Source organism: Coffea eugenioides, chromosome 10 (genome assembly GCF_003713205.1).
Source record: "Coffea eugenioides isolate CCC68of chromosome 10, Ceug_1.0, whole genome shotgun sequence".
Classification (NCBI taxonomy): domain Eukaryota; kingdom Viridiplantae; phylum Streptophyta; class Magnoliopsida; order Gentianales; family Rubiaceae; genus Coffea; species Coffea eugenioides.
In genome coordinates this window covers 1502981-1515884 of record NC_040044.1, presented here as the reverse complement: position 1 = coordinate 1515884, position 12904 = coordinate 1502981, and the positions used below count along the sequence as shown (strand labels likewise).

Sequence of the window (12904 nt, the reverse complement as noted above, 5' to 3'; positions counted from 1 at the left end):
TTTGCATTGCTTTTCCTGGGATGATTTTTCAATGCAAATTTCTTCGTGGGATCTCTGCCCTTTTCATTGGGGCCTACCTTTTTCACTGTGCTTTCCCTTCTGATGTTTGACCGTTCGGCCACGCCTGCGGTTCACGACAAATTTATGAGAGGCGCATGTTAGTGAAACTGGCCACGTGCCATTCATTTAATGGTTCATTCTGGCGCAGGTCTGCTCAAACCGTTTTAGTTACAACGAAAAGCAATTAATAAGGTTTTTTTTTTTTTTGGGTTGTTATCAAAAGAATGTTCCGTTCAGCGGACGATAAGCGACATTAATCATCCTTAAAACCGCAAGCATTTTTACATCGCCTACTTTATATGGTAGGAGTAGTATTTATTATTATTTTTCTGAACAGTTCAAAAAAGAGAACATAATCTGAATAGAGCCCCCAGTTTTCTTAATATATCCTGCAGTAAAGGTGGATTCGTTTTTATCATCTCCTTTTAGTCCTTTAATCTGAAAGATGACTCCTGCACAGGATGCAGAGGATAGCCAAAGTGAGCAAATGATTTGTATTGATTTTTATTTATCAATTATGTTTATGACAAAAGTTCGAATGTAGTAATTCTTTTTTGAAAAAAAAAAAAAAGTTCAAATGTAATTATTGACTCAGTGTTCTATACTAAGCTTATCTTATTGGGTGAATCAAATAGATGTGAACCTGCACCAAACCCAGAACAAGTTATTCCAAGTTTCCCACCGCCTTTTGATCCAAATTTTTGGTCGGATTTCTGCAAAAAAAAAAAGCTAGTGTACTACTACTTGCCAGGCTCGCTTTTCAGTCCCATTCAAAATCTGCCCTTTTGCAATTTCTACAAATGCAAGGCCCGCTGTTTTCTCTTCAGTCTTGCATGGAAGTAATGACGATTTTTTCCCTGGAATTATGTCATCAGTTATAGAGCTAGGACAAGGATGTACAATTAACAGCTCAGATTTAATTTGTGCTTTTTTCTTTCTGAACCACTAAGAGTTCAGAGATTAATGCAAATGCAGTATTAAATTTGAATATGAGTTGGGATCTCATAGCATGACACTACATAATTATAAACTTCAGAGTGTTAACAATGGCAGTTCCCACTCCCACCTCAGGGCGAAAGTCGAAAAAAGGATTAATATTCTATGTACTGATATATATATATATATATATATATATATATATTCATATTTTTAGATTCAGATTTAAGAATCTGTTTGAATTGTTATTTAGTGAATTTTTTGTAGAATAATGTATTATGACGATTTAATATATATGAGATAAAAAGATGATTGAAAATGTATTTACAAAAAATATTTAAAAAAATAAATGACAATCCAAACAAGGCTTAAATTTATTTAGATTAAATGGGATGCATGTAAAAATAAAAATATTACCGTGTAGTATTTAGTAGTGACACTGCAGATTTATCCTTGATCCACAAATTCGCATCAATCCTGCGCAAGCCACGTGCTTAAATGGATGGGGACCACAGAGTAAGTATGATGCATGCATGCATGCGTGTGTGGATGCTCACTTGATCCAACGGTCCAAACTCTTCTCCGAAATCGAAATCCCAGTAGCACGCGAAGTTGCGAACTACTCCTCCTCCTCTTCCCACTACCTGCGATCTACTCTACTCTACTCTGTATAGTGAGGAGTAAGGAATTGGATTGGAGGGTTCGTTTGCACTTTGCACACTTTTCAATACCTTTGGAAATTAAACTCGCCGCAATCCCAGCACCACATTATTGATTATTCCTCAATTTTGTGGTACTCTCGATACCTCTTAATCCCCCACCCTTAATCTCATCACACGTGTCGATCATGCACATGCTTCCCACCGGGTCCCACGACATGGATTTTGCCTTAATTTGGGTCCTATGGACTGTAATAAGCAAGCATCCCACGAAAGTACTGGTAGTAGTAAATACTAAATACCCCTCCTTACTGGTGCTAGGAATTCCCTACGTACGGAGGTAAATTTGGCCTACAAATCTATCTATCGCTTCTCTGTCCATGTGATACAGTTCAAGACATCAGGTGAAGAGGGCCAGGTAATTTATAAGAAAAAAAAAAGGAAATCTGGTTCTATCTGCAGCAGCCTCAGGATAAGGTGATTGTTTTATTAACCTTTATTGGAAGTTGAAAGTGTCGTCCTTCGTTCTTCTTTGTGTTGATCCTATATACTAGTACCATCTATCAAAACAACAAACAAAAACATGAAAGACAAATTAATTCTATCAAGTCTAGAGGTTGGAGGACGTTAAATATCCTATTTGGCATCTACTTAAAGGTGGTATCAAAATTCTCGGTTTGGCAAATGAGTTCTTTAGGTGTTTGTCTAAAATTTTATTGTAAAAGTTGTAGAAAAATTGTTTGAAGTGTATAAATTTTTAGATATTTTGAAACGTATAATTTAAAAATTTTGAGAACTTTTTTGAAATTATTGTAACTAAAGTTAGCAGATAAGGAAGGAACAGCTCCCTCCTCCCCTTTCGAAGTGCTACCAAGTTGTGATCCGTTGTTTTAATAAATCAGGCTAAGATTACTCAGGAGAGAAATGAAACAATCAGAATAAGAATGAGCTTCCTTTTTCGTACTGCACAAATTTTGAGTACTAAAGTGATGCACATATTGCTACTTAATGCGCAGAAGTTTGCAATTAGTGAGTGCCTTGCAGATTATAGGGATAATTGATCGTTGCAAAATTAATAACATGACCAACTGCTTGCTAAATACCATCAGATTAGATCCACAGCAATTCCAACAAATATAGGCCTTGTTCTCAATTGTGTTTAAATTTTGCAAAAATCTGATTATAGAAAATGATCATAGAGATTAATCAGAATCAGCAAAAATCTATTATTTTGAGTGATTATAAATTTTAGTACCTTTTTCGTTATTAAAAAATACAAAAGCAATCGGTAGTATCACAAGCACTGATTATCCAAAATTAAAATTTATAATCAATCGAGAACAAACCATAATCATGGACAATGAATTATTAATGGGGTTTATAGGCTTGGTATCGTACTCTCTCTCTCTCTCTCCCTCCGTTTTTTAAATTTTTTTATTTTTTATCCCTGTACTGTACTGAAAGCACCACTGAGCTGGACGAGGACGGTGAAAAAAAGCCAAAATTCTAGTACTGATGTCGAACGTATCTCCTGTTTGTAGAGTGGTCCAGGCATCGGTCTACATTCTGTTCTACGACAGTAAGATCACGATGAATACTGGTAAAGCTGAGATATTCTTTCAAATAAATTGAAGAGCCCCACGGTTTTAGCCTTTTATTATGGTTTGGATTTGGATGTGGGGTGCCTTTTTTTTTTGGACCTTTACGACAATCGGGAGATAGATGGCTCATATGACTAGTATCCATTAATTAGTAGCAATCACTTTATGAAAAATGCAAATGAATTTACAAAAGTAAGTCATGCACAAAAAGAACAGCATAAAGGAAGGAAAAAAAAGTGAGAGATACATAGCTGGAGAGTCATATCAGCCGATGTGGATCTGTCCATTCCATCATTAAGTTCTGGATTTGCTACTCGTGATTAATTTTGGTCAATTGTGATAATTTACAACGTTGAATAAGGAGGACACTGGCATTATTGTGCTCCATCCTGCGCCTTCGTCAAATCCATTCTAGATCATGCACAAATTAATGTCAATCATTTACCACCCAAAAAAAAAAAGAAGAAGAAGAAAGTTTTATAGAGCAAAAGCCAGGACATCCGGCTGCTGCGGTTGCTTATGATGATTTGAAGTGGGCTACCCTCAATCTGCAACCACAGGGACGACCTGTACCTGTAGGCCGTATGTGGTATGAGTTGAAGTGTGGAGATTAAGCAATATGGCAATGACAGAAGAGAGAGCGAAAAGGAAGAACTGCTCCTCATCAAATTACGTAACTTGAGCATACAGATAACGCAAATTACTATGATTTATGAGTTGCGCTTTTAATTTTTTGCGTGCCATTTGTTAAGCAATATGGTATGAGTTGGTTATATGCTTCCAGGTACGTATAGGTGTAAATTACAATTCAATTATATTACTTTATCCACATCCATCCATTAATAAGTGAATTTGAATGCGCAATAAATTTTAAATAGGTTTAGGTGGATGACTCAATCAAATCCATCTAATCGAAAAATTGCACGTTCGAACTCAATTTTTTGTGAACATTAAGTGGATGAATTTGAATTTCTAGCAAACTCAATAACAATAAAATGTTGTTTTCACTTGTCAAACAACATCTAGACCCAAAAAAAAAAAAAAAGTAAGTAGAATTTTAAGCAGGTCATAAATAGGCAATTAGGTATATTCATGTTCATTTATTAAGTGGGTATATAGGTGTGTTTATTCAATTTGACATACTTATTGAACTTGTATGAATTATCCATGTGGCACCTCTACATCTGCGAGATGGACTCCAAAGCTGCAAGCACTTAATAGAATGACGATTTAGCGTGTTCAGGTAGAAGATGATTTGGAAATTTTTTTAGGGGAAAAAATAAAAAGTGTAACGCTACTGTTTTTGTTATATGATTCTTTTTTTAAGATGAAAAGATGATATGCAATGCAACCAATCCTACCTTTTTCTTTTCCTCTTTCTCCGTAGATCTTGTAAAGTGCGTTCAATTTGATGGCCAGAAACATGTCATCTCTCAAAAAAAAAAAAGCAGGTAGAAGAAGAAGAGGAAGACTATGCAGTAAAAGTCTATACGTGGGTATTTCCAGGTTTAGGAGATCAATAATTACAGGAGTGTAAGTGGTGCAATCATGACATTCCATCACAGAGGAAGCACTTTTTCATAATAGATGGGTCAAAAAATTGCAGGAACTTTATGGAACACTGGAATGATTAAGATTATGATTTGGGACATAATAAGAGAGTATTTATTTGGGTAAAAACAAAGGGAGTGATTAGGAGGGGGTATTAAGAGAGACAAACACATAATAGGAGGAGGGGTCCAGACACCAGTGGTTATAATTGACAGAAGGAAAGAAGGCAAGGGGAATTTTGAGCGTGCTGCCAGGGGAACATAGCAACAGTAGTGCGTGTAGGGATAGAGGGAGACACTTGTATTGCTTCCTCTGATGACGATCAAGTACGAATCACAACACATTAGAGAGCCCCGTTTTGTCCCACTCCAGTCCAGCCCACTTATCCTTCATACCTCCTGTACTACTCGCTTCGGTTTTTTTTTTTTTTTTTTTCATCACTGTGGGTATTCGGGTCTACACCTGACTAATTCCACAGCGCTCCAGCAAAGCGGACCCGATAGATGCTGAAGAAGATAACAATTGGGTTGCTGCCTGGGATTGAACTCAGGTGAAACTCACCTAAGGAGGCTACTTCCACCAGCAGACCAATCCAGCGCAGGCGGTACTACTCGCTTCGTTGGTCGCACCCACTCACTCCCAGTTTAATTTGGGAGATTCGGGTAATTAAATTTTTTTTTTCTTATTTCTTTATTTAGTATGGGATGTCTAGAATCAATCAAGATTCTCTTATTTATACTTTTTTTCATACCATTCAATCTATTTCTTCCTCCAATAGGGTAATTAACTTGTTAATCCTTTTACTAATGAAAAGTTTTATATATGCTCAAAACAACTATAAAAAAGCATGTCTAATACTTATTTCCTAACTAATGAAAGGATTCCACGTGAACATATAAGAGTCCACTTGGCTTCATTTAACATGTCAATTGAACTCCACTTAGCATGTGAATTAGTAAGTGAGATACTTGTATGTTCATGTGATGTTTTTTTTTTTATAGGTTATGGACAAAATACTACGCATGAGTAATTCAAAAGAGAGAGTGTATGTGAGAGATTTGGGATTCGAGACTCTATTTACAAAAAAAAAAAAAAAAAAAATAGATTCCATTCAGTATGGGATTCTATTTAAAAATCTACGAAATTTGCCTAAAAGTCTGGATATAAAAATATCTAAAATGTGAGGGGGAAAAAAGAACAAGCGATAGATTTGAAAAAACTAATGGCTAAGAGCAATATGTAACCGCTAACATTCCTATTTTCCTTTGACATATTAGGTGCACTAAATTGCTCATCTACTTACTTTTGTTATTTATTTCCTAGTTACTTAAAGCGACAACAAAAGTAATTATTAATTTCAGGGTGCATTTTGGGTTTTACAGTCCCATTTATCACAAATTGCTCTTCAAAATAAAAGGGTAAGGGTGTGACAAATTACCTTAGTTCCCCCAACAAGCGAATTTATGTACAAAATATGCTGCTATTTTTCTTCTTAAGAAAGATTACTGTCCCTTTTTATTAGGGCCAATCAGAGACCGGAACTAAGTCGCATACAAATATCTTGTTGTTTGCCAACGCGTTAGTAGACACTCCATGGGCCAGGAAGATACTCTTAATCAAGCAATAGCATGCGTAGCGCCAGGCGGGTCAAACGGCCCAGTAGTTTCAATCTAACATATTTTTGGGTGTCACGCAATAATAGCATTATGAAGTTGGGGTCAAGATCAAAAACTGGTGCCCGCAACTTGTGGCAGATGAAAATGTTAGGCCCGTGCCCGTAAACGTCTGCTTCCTTTTCCAGACCCGGCAAGTTTGAAACTTCAAATAAGAAGGGTTTATCTAGGGTTTGGGATAGTTTCAGAAACCTCCCTTGAGGTTTATGACCAGTTTCACTGTCCTCACCTAAAGTTTTCAAAATATCATTAACCTTCCTTAAAACTAATGTTCTTGTAACAAATTAGCCCAATTCAACAAAATCAACAATCAGAAAAATGATTTCAAAAGTAAGAAGAATATTTCATACCAAAAAATACCCCTTAACTTATTACTAGTTGGTTATCAAAAGAAAGTATAAGTTAAAAATAGATAATAAAGACTAAACTCTATCATAAGTGTAATAGAATATAGTAATAATGACTATTTTTCATAGTACTACATAAAATAGCAAAATCAAAGTATTGGAGAGAAAAACTTGTTAATTTGGAATCAAAATTTACGCGAAAAATTCCTAAACTCTTATAGCTAATTTGGGAGCTGTGATTTGATTAGAAAAAACACTTTTTCTAACGTTTGGGAGTTTTTGAGGGATATAAAATTATGGAAAAGCATTTGATTTAAGCGGATGAGGTCCTACTGTTATGGTTACCCTTTGGGCAGAAAGTATCGAAAAAATTGAGAGTGCCTAATAAAATTTTTTAAATGCCAATTTTGTTCTCAAATGCGTACTGAACAAAATTTATTGACATATATATATATATGTATATGCAAAATCATCCATTTTCCTACCTTAATTTCCAAACAACATTAAAATCTCTTCTCTTCTTTACTTTTCTTTCATAATTTAACATTTCCCATCTTTTCTTTTCTAATCTCAACTTCCAAACTAGCTATTAGTATTAGAATTTTGAATTATTTCTTTAACTTATGGGGTCCATTATTTCAAATGATTAACAAGAAATTTTCATCATTTGTAATTAAAAAATAATAATTCTCAAGAAGCGTTTGGATTAATAAAAGGGTATGATTTTAATGGAAAAGCAAATAAATCAAAGTAGAAATTTTTTTTTTCTAACCATCTTGTTTGCGTTACTTATACAAAGAAAGAAAAGATTTACCAAATATTTTGGAAAAGAAAGGAAAGAATAGGTTATGTGCAATTGCATTTTATCCATAACTTAATAAAATATAATTATAAATATATATTTTAATACTTTACCCTCTCTTTGTGTATTTTTCATATTCATCTTGTTATTCTTATGAAAATTTTATGAAAGAATATATTTAAATAGAAATTTTAACCTTTTTTTTAGAAAGAAATTACAAGAACTACTAAAATATAGAAAAAGAATTTTAAAATGTTAACAATTATCGTTATAAAATTTAGTATTCAAGATTTTCAATTTTTTTTATATTCAAATTCATGATTAATTTAGTACAAGTGACTAAATTATTTATCTCCATATAAATACGTAATATTTCCTAAGTTGTAAGGATATAAAAGTTATTTGACCAATCATGAGGTAAGCATGGACCTAAAATAGTTTATAAGGGAGGTGAGTGATATTTTCAAAACTTTAGAGGAGGGCAGTGAAATTGTAGAAGAAACCTTCATGAAATTATCCCTAGGGTTTCCCTGCTCAACACAAAGCAATTCTCTTCGTGGGTTAAAGCAATGGAAGGGCTGAAGTTGGCTGCCGCCAAATTGGTAGTCTATCTACATCCATCCAAGGCCAAAAATGTTGCCGATGCTATTCATGGTGAAATCAGCTCTCTACTTTTCAAGTAATAAATTTAATTAATTTCTGCAAATTCAATTATCCAAAATTATGTTACAGAGTGCAGTTAATTTCTAGTTTCTTGTTAATTCTCCTTATTTGTTTTTTAATCAACCGCGGCTATTAAGGAACGGTGAGTTCATGTTGATGGTTCTTTGCATTCAAGCAGATTTCATACCTTTAAGTGAAACTTCAAATCCAGAACTTAATGTATTCTTTAGCATCCCGGTCTTTAGTAATCTTGCGTACTGAGTCTTAATCTTCGTTATTGGTGAGTGTCATGAATGTCAGTCAATGCTGCTGTGCTAGCTGCCAATTGTAATGCGTATCGTCCACTGTAAAACTCAATTAAGATTGGGTGAAGGTTTATAATTTGCATAAATTCGTTTGCATAGATTTCAGTTTTCGTTCTCCAGGTTCTTCTCCATGCTGGTCAACTTATTGGCAAAAAATGGATAGAACAATGTTGTTTTAATGCATGAAAGCATGCTGGCCACCGAGATTGTAAAATGGCAATTTATTCATTTATCTGGTCTGAATGAAGCTCAAGTGCAGCTATTTTGGGAAGTGAGTTTGTACTATGGTTATGACGCGAAAAGACCCAGCTGCAATCATACCTGCCAACTCTGACAAAACTTGGGAAGCCAAAGCTATTATGATAATATACTCCATAAGTTTCTTAAGGAGTGATTTTCTAACGGATGTTAGCATGTTATGGCAATTATGTGCATTTAGGTGCTTTACAAGTGCCACTGAGATAGTAAAACGCCTATCTGTTGTGTGTTTTGATTGTCTTTATTAAGTTGGGCAATTTAGGACCTTTGAGTTCGTATTTGTGATTAGTACGCACAAACGATACGTTGAACTGGTATTTGATGCAAAATTCATGACTTGTGTTTAAGAGTTTTGTGCTGTTGTGTGTTGTTTTTTCAAAATGATGAATCTTCATATGGAGTCAAGCATAGATATTTAAAAAGTTTTGAGTTCAAATAGCTTGAAGCGGAACTTGATGTAAGGATGCATCAGGTTTTACGATTTTGGTTTGTTGTAGTTTTGTATTTTAGCTTGAGTCATCATACAACATGATCTTGATGAATGTGCACTCAATGCTGATGTCCTAGCTGCCAATCGTAAAGCTTGATTCTGGCCCATGAAAATTGATTGCATGTATTGTTTGGTCAATAACTGAATTCCTCAGCTTTCACATATCTTAGCACATCAGAGCCTGCGAATTCTCGAACTCTTCTAAGATTGTGGAAGTTTTTTATTGTACTTTTAGCTTCATTGTATATTTTCCCCGCATTCTAGTGAAACTTGTCAAAATCCTTCCTGTCCTAATTGGAATCCAATATGAATTTTTGATTGATTGCTAATATTCCAGTAAATCCCATGGATGTGAGAAATCATTGTTGACTGGTTACAGAATGGAGTGAAAAAACGGTTTATTTGTCAAAAGAGTATACTTGGATTTTATGGCATGGTAAGAAAAAATTCCTTGAACCTTAAATTATACTGTGTATTAACCATTAATCTTTGTGCCCAGCATAGAAAGTATAGAGTTTTGTGATAGAATGGTAGAATAATTGCAGCATTATGCTAGTTCATTGCAGAATCTGTTTAATTTGTGGTTAATTTAGTTATCTTTTTTTTTTTTTTTACCTTGGGTAATTGATGCATGTACCAGGTTCAATGAAACTTTTGATGGTGTTTTATTGGCATATGACACGGACTTCCCAAGTAATTTGGCTAAGATTTTGCCGGGAGTTCATCCTTATTTTGGAGTGCGGCTAGAAACAAAACTGCTGCTTTTTCATCCAAAACCAGACATGGTTTTAGGTACTCCCAAAGTTTGTCTTATTAGATTGCAACATTTTTTATTGTATTAAAACAATACTAAACTTGAATGATGATAAATTCGCCCGGACACTGGGGGGATTCTGTTGCACTGGTTAATACTGTCTGTTTTCTTGCAGATGCTTAACTTTCTCAGTAATTGCTTCCCTGTTGCTTCTCTTTTGCAGAGGGAGAGGTAGTTAGACTTAGCGAACAGTCCATTCATGTTGTTATCCTTGGTTTTTCTGCCGCTGCTATAATGGCCGAAGATATTCGTGAGGAATTTAAGTTCAAAGCTGTGAGCTTTCACAAGTGAAAAGTTTACTCTTCTATCTGTTTATTAATTTGGTTGAGGGAGGCATGGACTAGGGGGATGGAGGCTGGTATGTATGTGTGTATTTAAGCTCCTAAATGCGACTACAATGTAAGTCAACTCTTTTGCTGCAGAAACCTGGCAAAGAAGTCTTTCGGAGTACAATTCACAAGAAACACAGGATCAAAATTGGAACTATTATACGCTTTGTAGTTAAAAGGTAGAATGGCCGATCTTCTAAATACTGTATTTTTTGTTGGCTGTGCACTATTTTAATATCCCTATAGGTACTTGTGCAGAATGTCTTATATTGTTAGGTTAGACACACTGCAAAGATCTAGTATCCTGGTTGTCTTTCTATGATTTTTGATAAAAGAAGAGCAGGGAGATATGAAGGATGTTTGCATGTCTTTTGCATTTGTTCTGAATTCTAATTGGATTACAAGTTAATTTGTAACTTGGGGTTCATGTGTTCAAGTTCCTTTGTTTCAGTTGATCTCACTTTAATTGGAAAGTTGCTTGTAAAAGATGTGTTTTTCTGTCTATGATTTGTTGTTGTTGTTGTTTTTTTTGGTGGACTTTCCTGCTCTTTATGTGCATATGCCATTGTGGTCGGCATAATGTGTGATGCGTTCTGTGAAAATATTGGACCTTATATCAAGAGGGGCCCAAAAGTCATGTGAATCATGTTTTTCTGGTCAATTGGAAAAGTTGTAGGAAAATATCTCCATAAACTGCATCTGATGGCTTTTTCACAGAACTGTAAGGCTGGCTAATATGATCTCTAAGATTGTTTCAATAGTAGACCCTTTTCCTGGATTTTTCATTTTTTGGGGTTTTGTTGTGTGGGGGGGGGGGGGGGAAGAGAAAGGATCTTCTGTGTGAAATTGACCAATTTCTGTTATTTGGGATCCTGTATAAGATTGTTGTGATTGCTTTTTTTGCATTAGTCATAAAGCCTAGTTGTGCTTCATATGGTAAGAATATTTCACGAGATTAATTTAATACTTGCAGATTTAAGTAGTTTCACTATGAAATTTGGATGAAATGGTTAAATAATTGTATGTCGTAACTTGTCATTGTAGCTTCGATGAAGAAATACTGCACGTATCTGGCTCATTGCTTCCTGCTCACACAGGATGTGTTAAATGGTTGGAAAGACATTTGGAGGAATGGTCACAATCTGACAGGTTCTAGTCTGAAATTCTACTTGGCATAAAAATGAATTTGGTCTGAGTTTATTTATCTTGTTTTAAATGAGTGCGTCTATCTTACGGTTTATTACTATTTGGCTTGACGAGTAGTGATGTTGTCTGCGAAAACTGGTATTGCAGTACAATTAAAAAGAGGAGAGCAAACGAGCAAACCGGAGAAATTTCAGAGCCTGATAAAGCCGCAAATGATGGGAAAACATTTGCTGTAAATACTGAAAGTCATAATAAGAAGTCTAAGAGAAGGAAAAGTGAGAATTGATGAAAATTTCCTTGAAGTCGATGTGCATACATTTTGCAGGTTCCACGCTTGGTAATTGTTACTTGTGAAAATTGAAAAATTGAATAACATTCTTCTCTGTATTGTTGGCTTGCCATCTTGTCAGCTTTTCAAGTCACCCTCTTGAAGTGATTTTCCTTTATGCTCTTATTTTGCATACTATCTTGATTTGGTGGCTCTGCCAATTGTTTCATGTTTTCTTTTCTTGATTTAGATGAACTAATGTTCATTGTATTTGGATTTTGTGTGCCATCCATTGTGTAGGTAATACCAGCATTTTCTAAAAGCTTTCTTTGAGCATCAAGGGCCTATAATAGTTCATTATTGAAGTGAAGAATATGAGAGTTTTGAAGGCAATGCAATTTAAAGCTGCAAGTCTACTGGTGATGTTGTCATGGATGCTGATTATACCTAGTCATTCTCTGTTCACGATGTAAATCTCCAGCTATGGAGGCAAATGCTTCGTTATTTCTCAAAGGTGTAATTGTCCCGGGCATGAGAAATTTCCCTTTATTTTCTTTTTCCCTTTCCAGGATGATTGCTTACCGCAAAAAGGTCGAGTTGTAATACTATTGGACGATTTGTATCTATATGATTTTAGATTTCAGTTATTTTGCGCCACTAAAGTGAAACAGCTTCTACTCTGCGTTGATTGCTTGGTAGGTTTTCTGCTGTGCAGAAGCAAAGGCAGTCTACAAAAGTGCTGCTTGTCACTGTTTTTTTTTTATTTTTATTTATTTAAATTTAAGAACATGGCTTTGTTTAAATGGAAAATATTAGTGGCTTCATCCTCTCAGTGTCAAAATATTTCTCCCTATGATCGGTCGAAGAAAGTTGGGTTGAATGGTTTCAAAGGCAAATTATTATTCTATGCATATGCGTGTATGCATTGCAAGTTTAGGTTAATTGTTGAGAAATGCTTTGAGTTGCTCTAATAAATCTTAAGAGAACTGGACTTAACCAGTC

General features: G+C 34.9%; 1 protein-coding gene across 7 annotated transcripts; it reads left to right on the top strand.

Moving 5' to 3' along the window:
- The first annotated feature begins 8119 nt into the window (after positions 1-8119).
- LOC113748609 lies at positions 8120-12564 on the top strand. Of its 7 annotated transcripts, XM_027292084.1 has the most exons (8): positions 8230-8308; positions 9683-9781; positions 9986-10137; positions 10323-10432; positions 10582-10667; positions 11533-11637; positions 11782-11909; positions 12203-12564. In XM_027292084.1, the coding sequence occupies exons 2-8, from the start codon at positions 9774-9776 to the stop codon at positions 12220-12222; spliced, it is 609 nt and encodes a 202-aa protein (XP_027147885.1). In that variant the 5' UTR covers positions 8230-8308; positions 9683-9773; the 3' UTR covers positions 12223-12564. The 7 variants fall into 7 exon arrangements, 6 of the variants coding, with proteins under 6 accessions (XP_027147887.1, XP_027147882.1, XP_027147884.1 ...); XR_003464422.1 differs by lacking the exon at positions 9683-9781 and having other exon boundaries at positions 8120-8308; positions 11782-11971; XM_027292086.1 differs by lacking the exon at positions 9683-9781 and having other exon boundaries at positions 8120-8308; positions 10323-10330.
- Positions 12565-12904: the final 340 nt, after the last annotated feature.

Bases quoted from the DNA above. Each gene is read 5' to 3' on its own strand.
- LOC113748609 (XM_027292081.1), top strand. From the start codon at position 8,199: ATGGAAGGGCTGAAGTTGGCTGCCGCCAAATTGGTAGTCTATCTACAT. The intron at 10,138-10,322 runs GTACTCCCAAAG...TCTCTTTTGCAG, and splicing joins AAAACCAGACATGGTTTTAG to AGGGAGAGGTAGTTAGACTT. The intron at 10,433-10,581 runs GTGAGCTTTCAC...CTTTTGCTGCAG, and splicing joins AGGAATTTAAGTTCAAAGCT to AAACCTGGCAAAGAAGTCTT.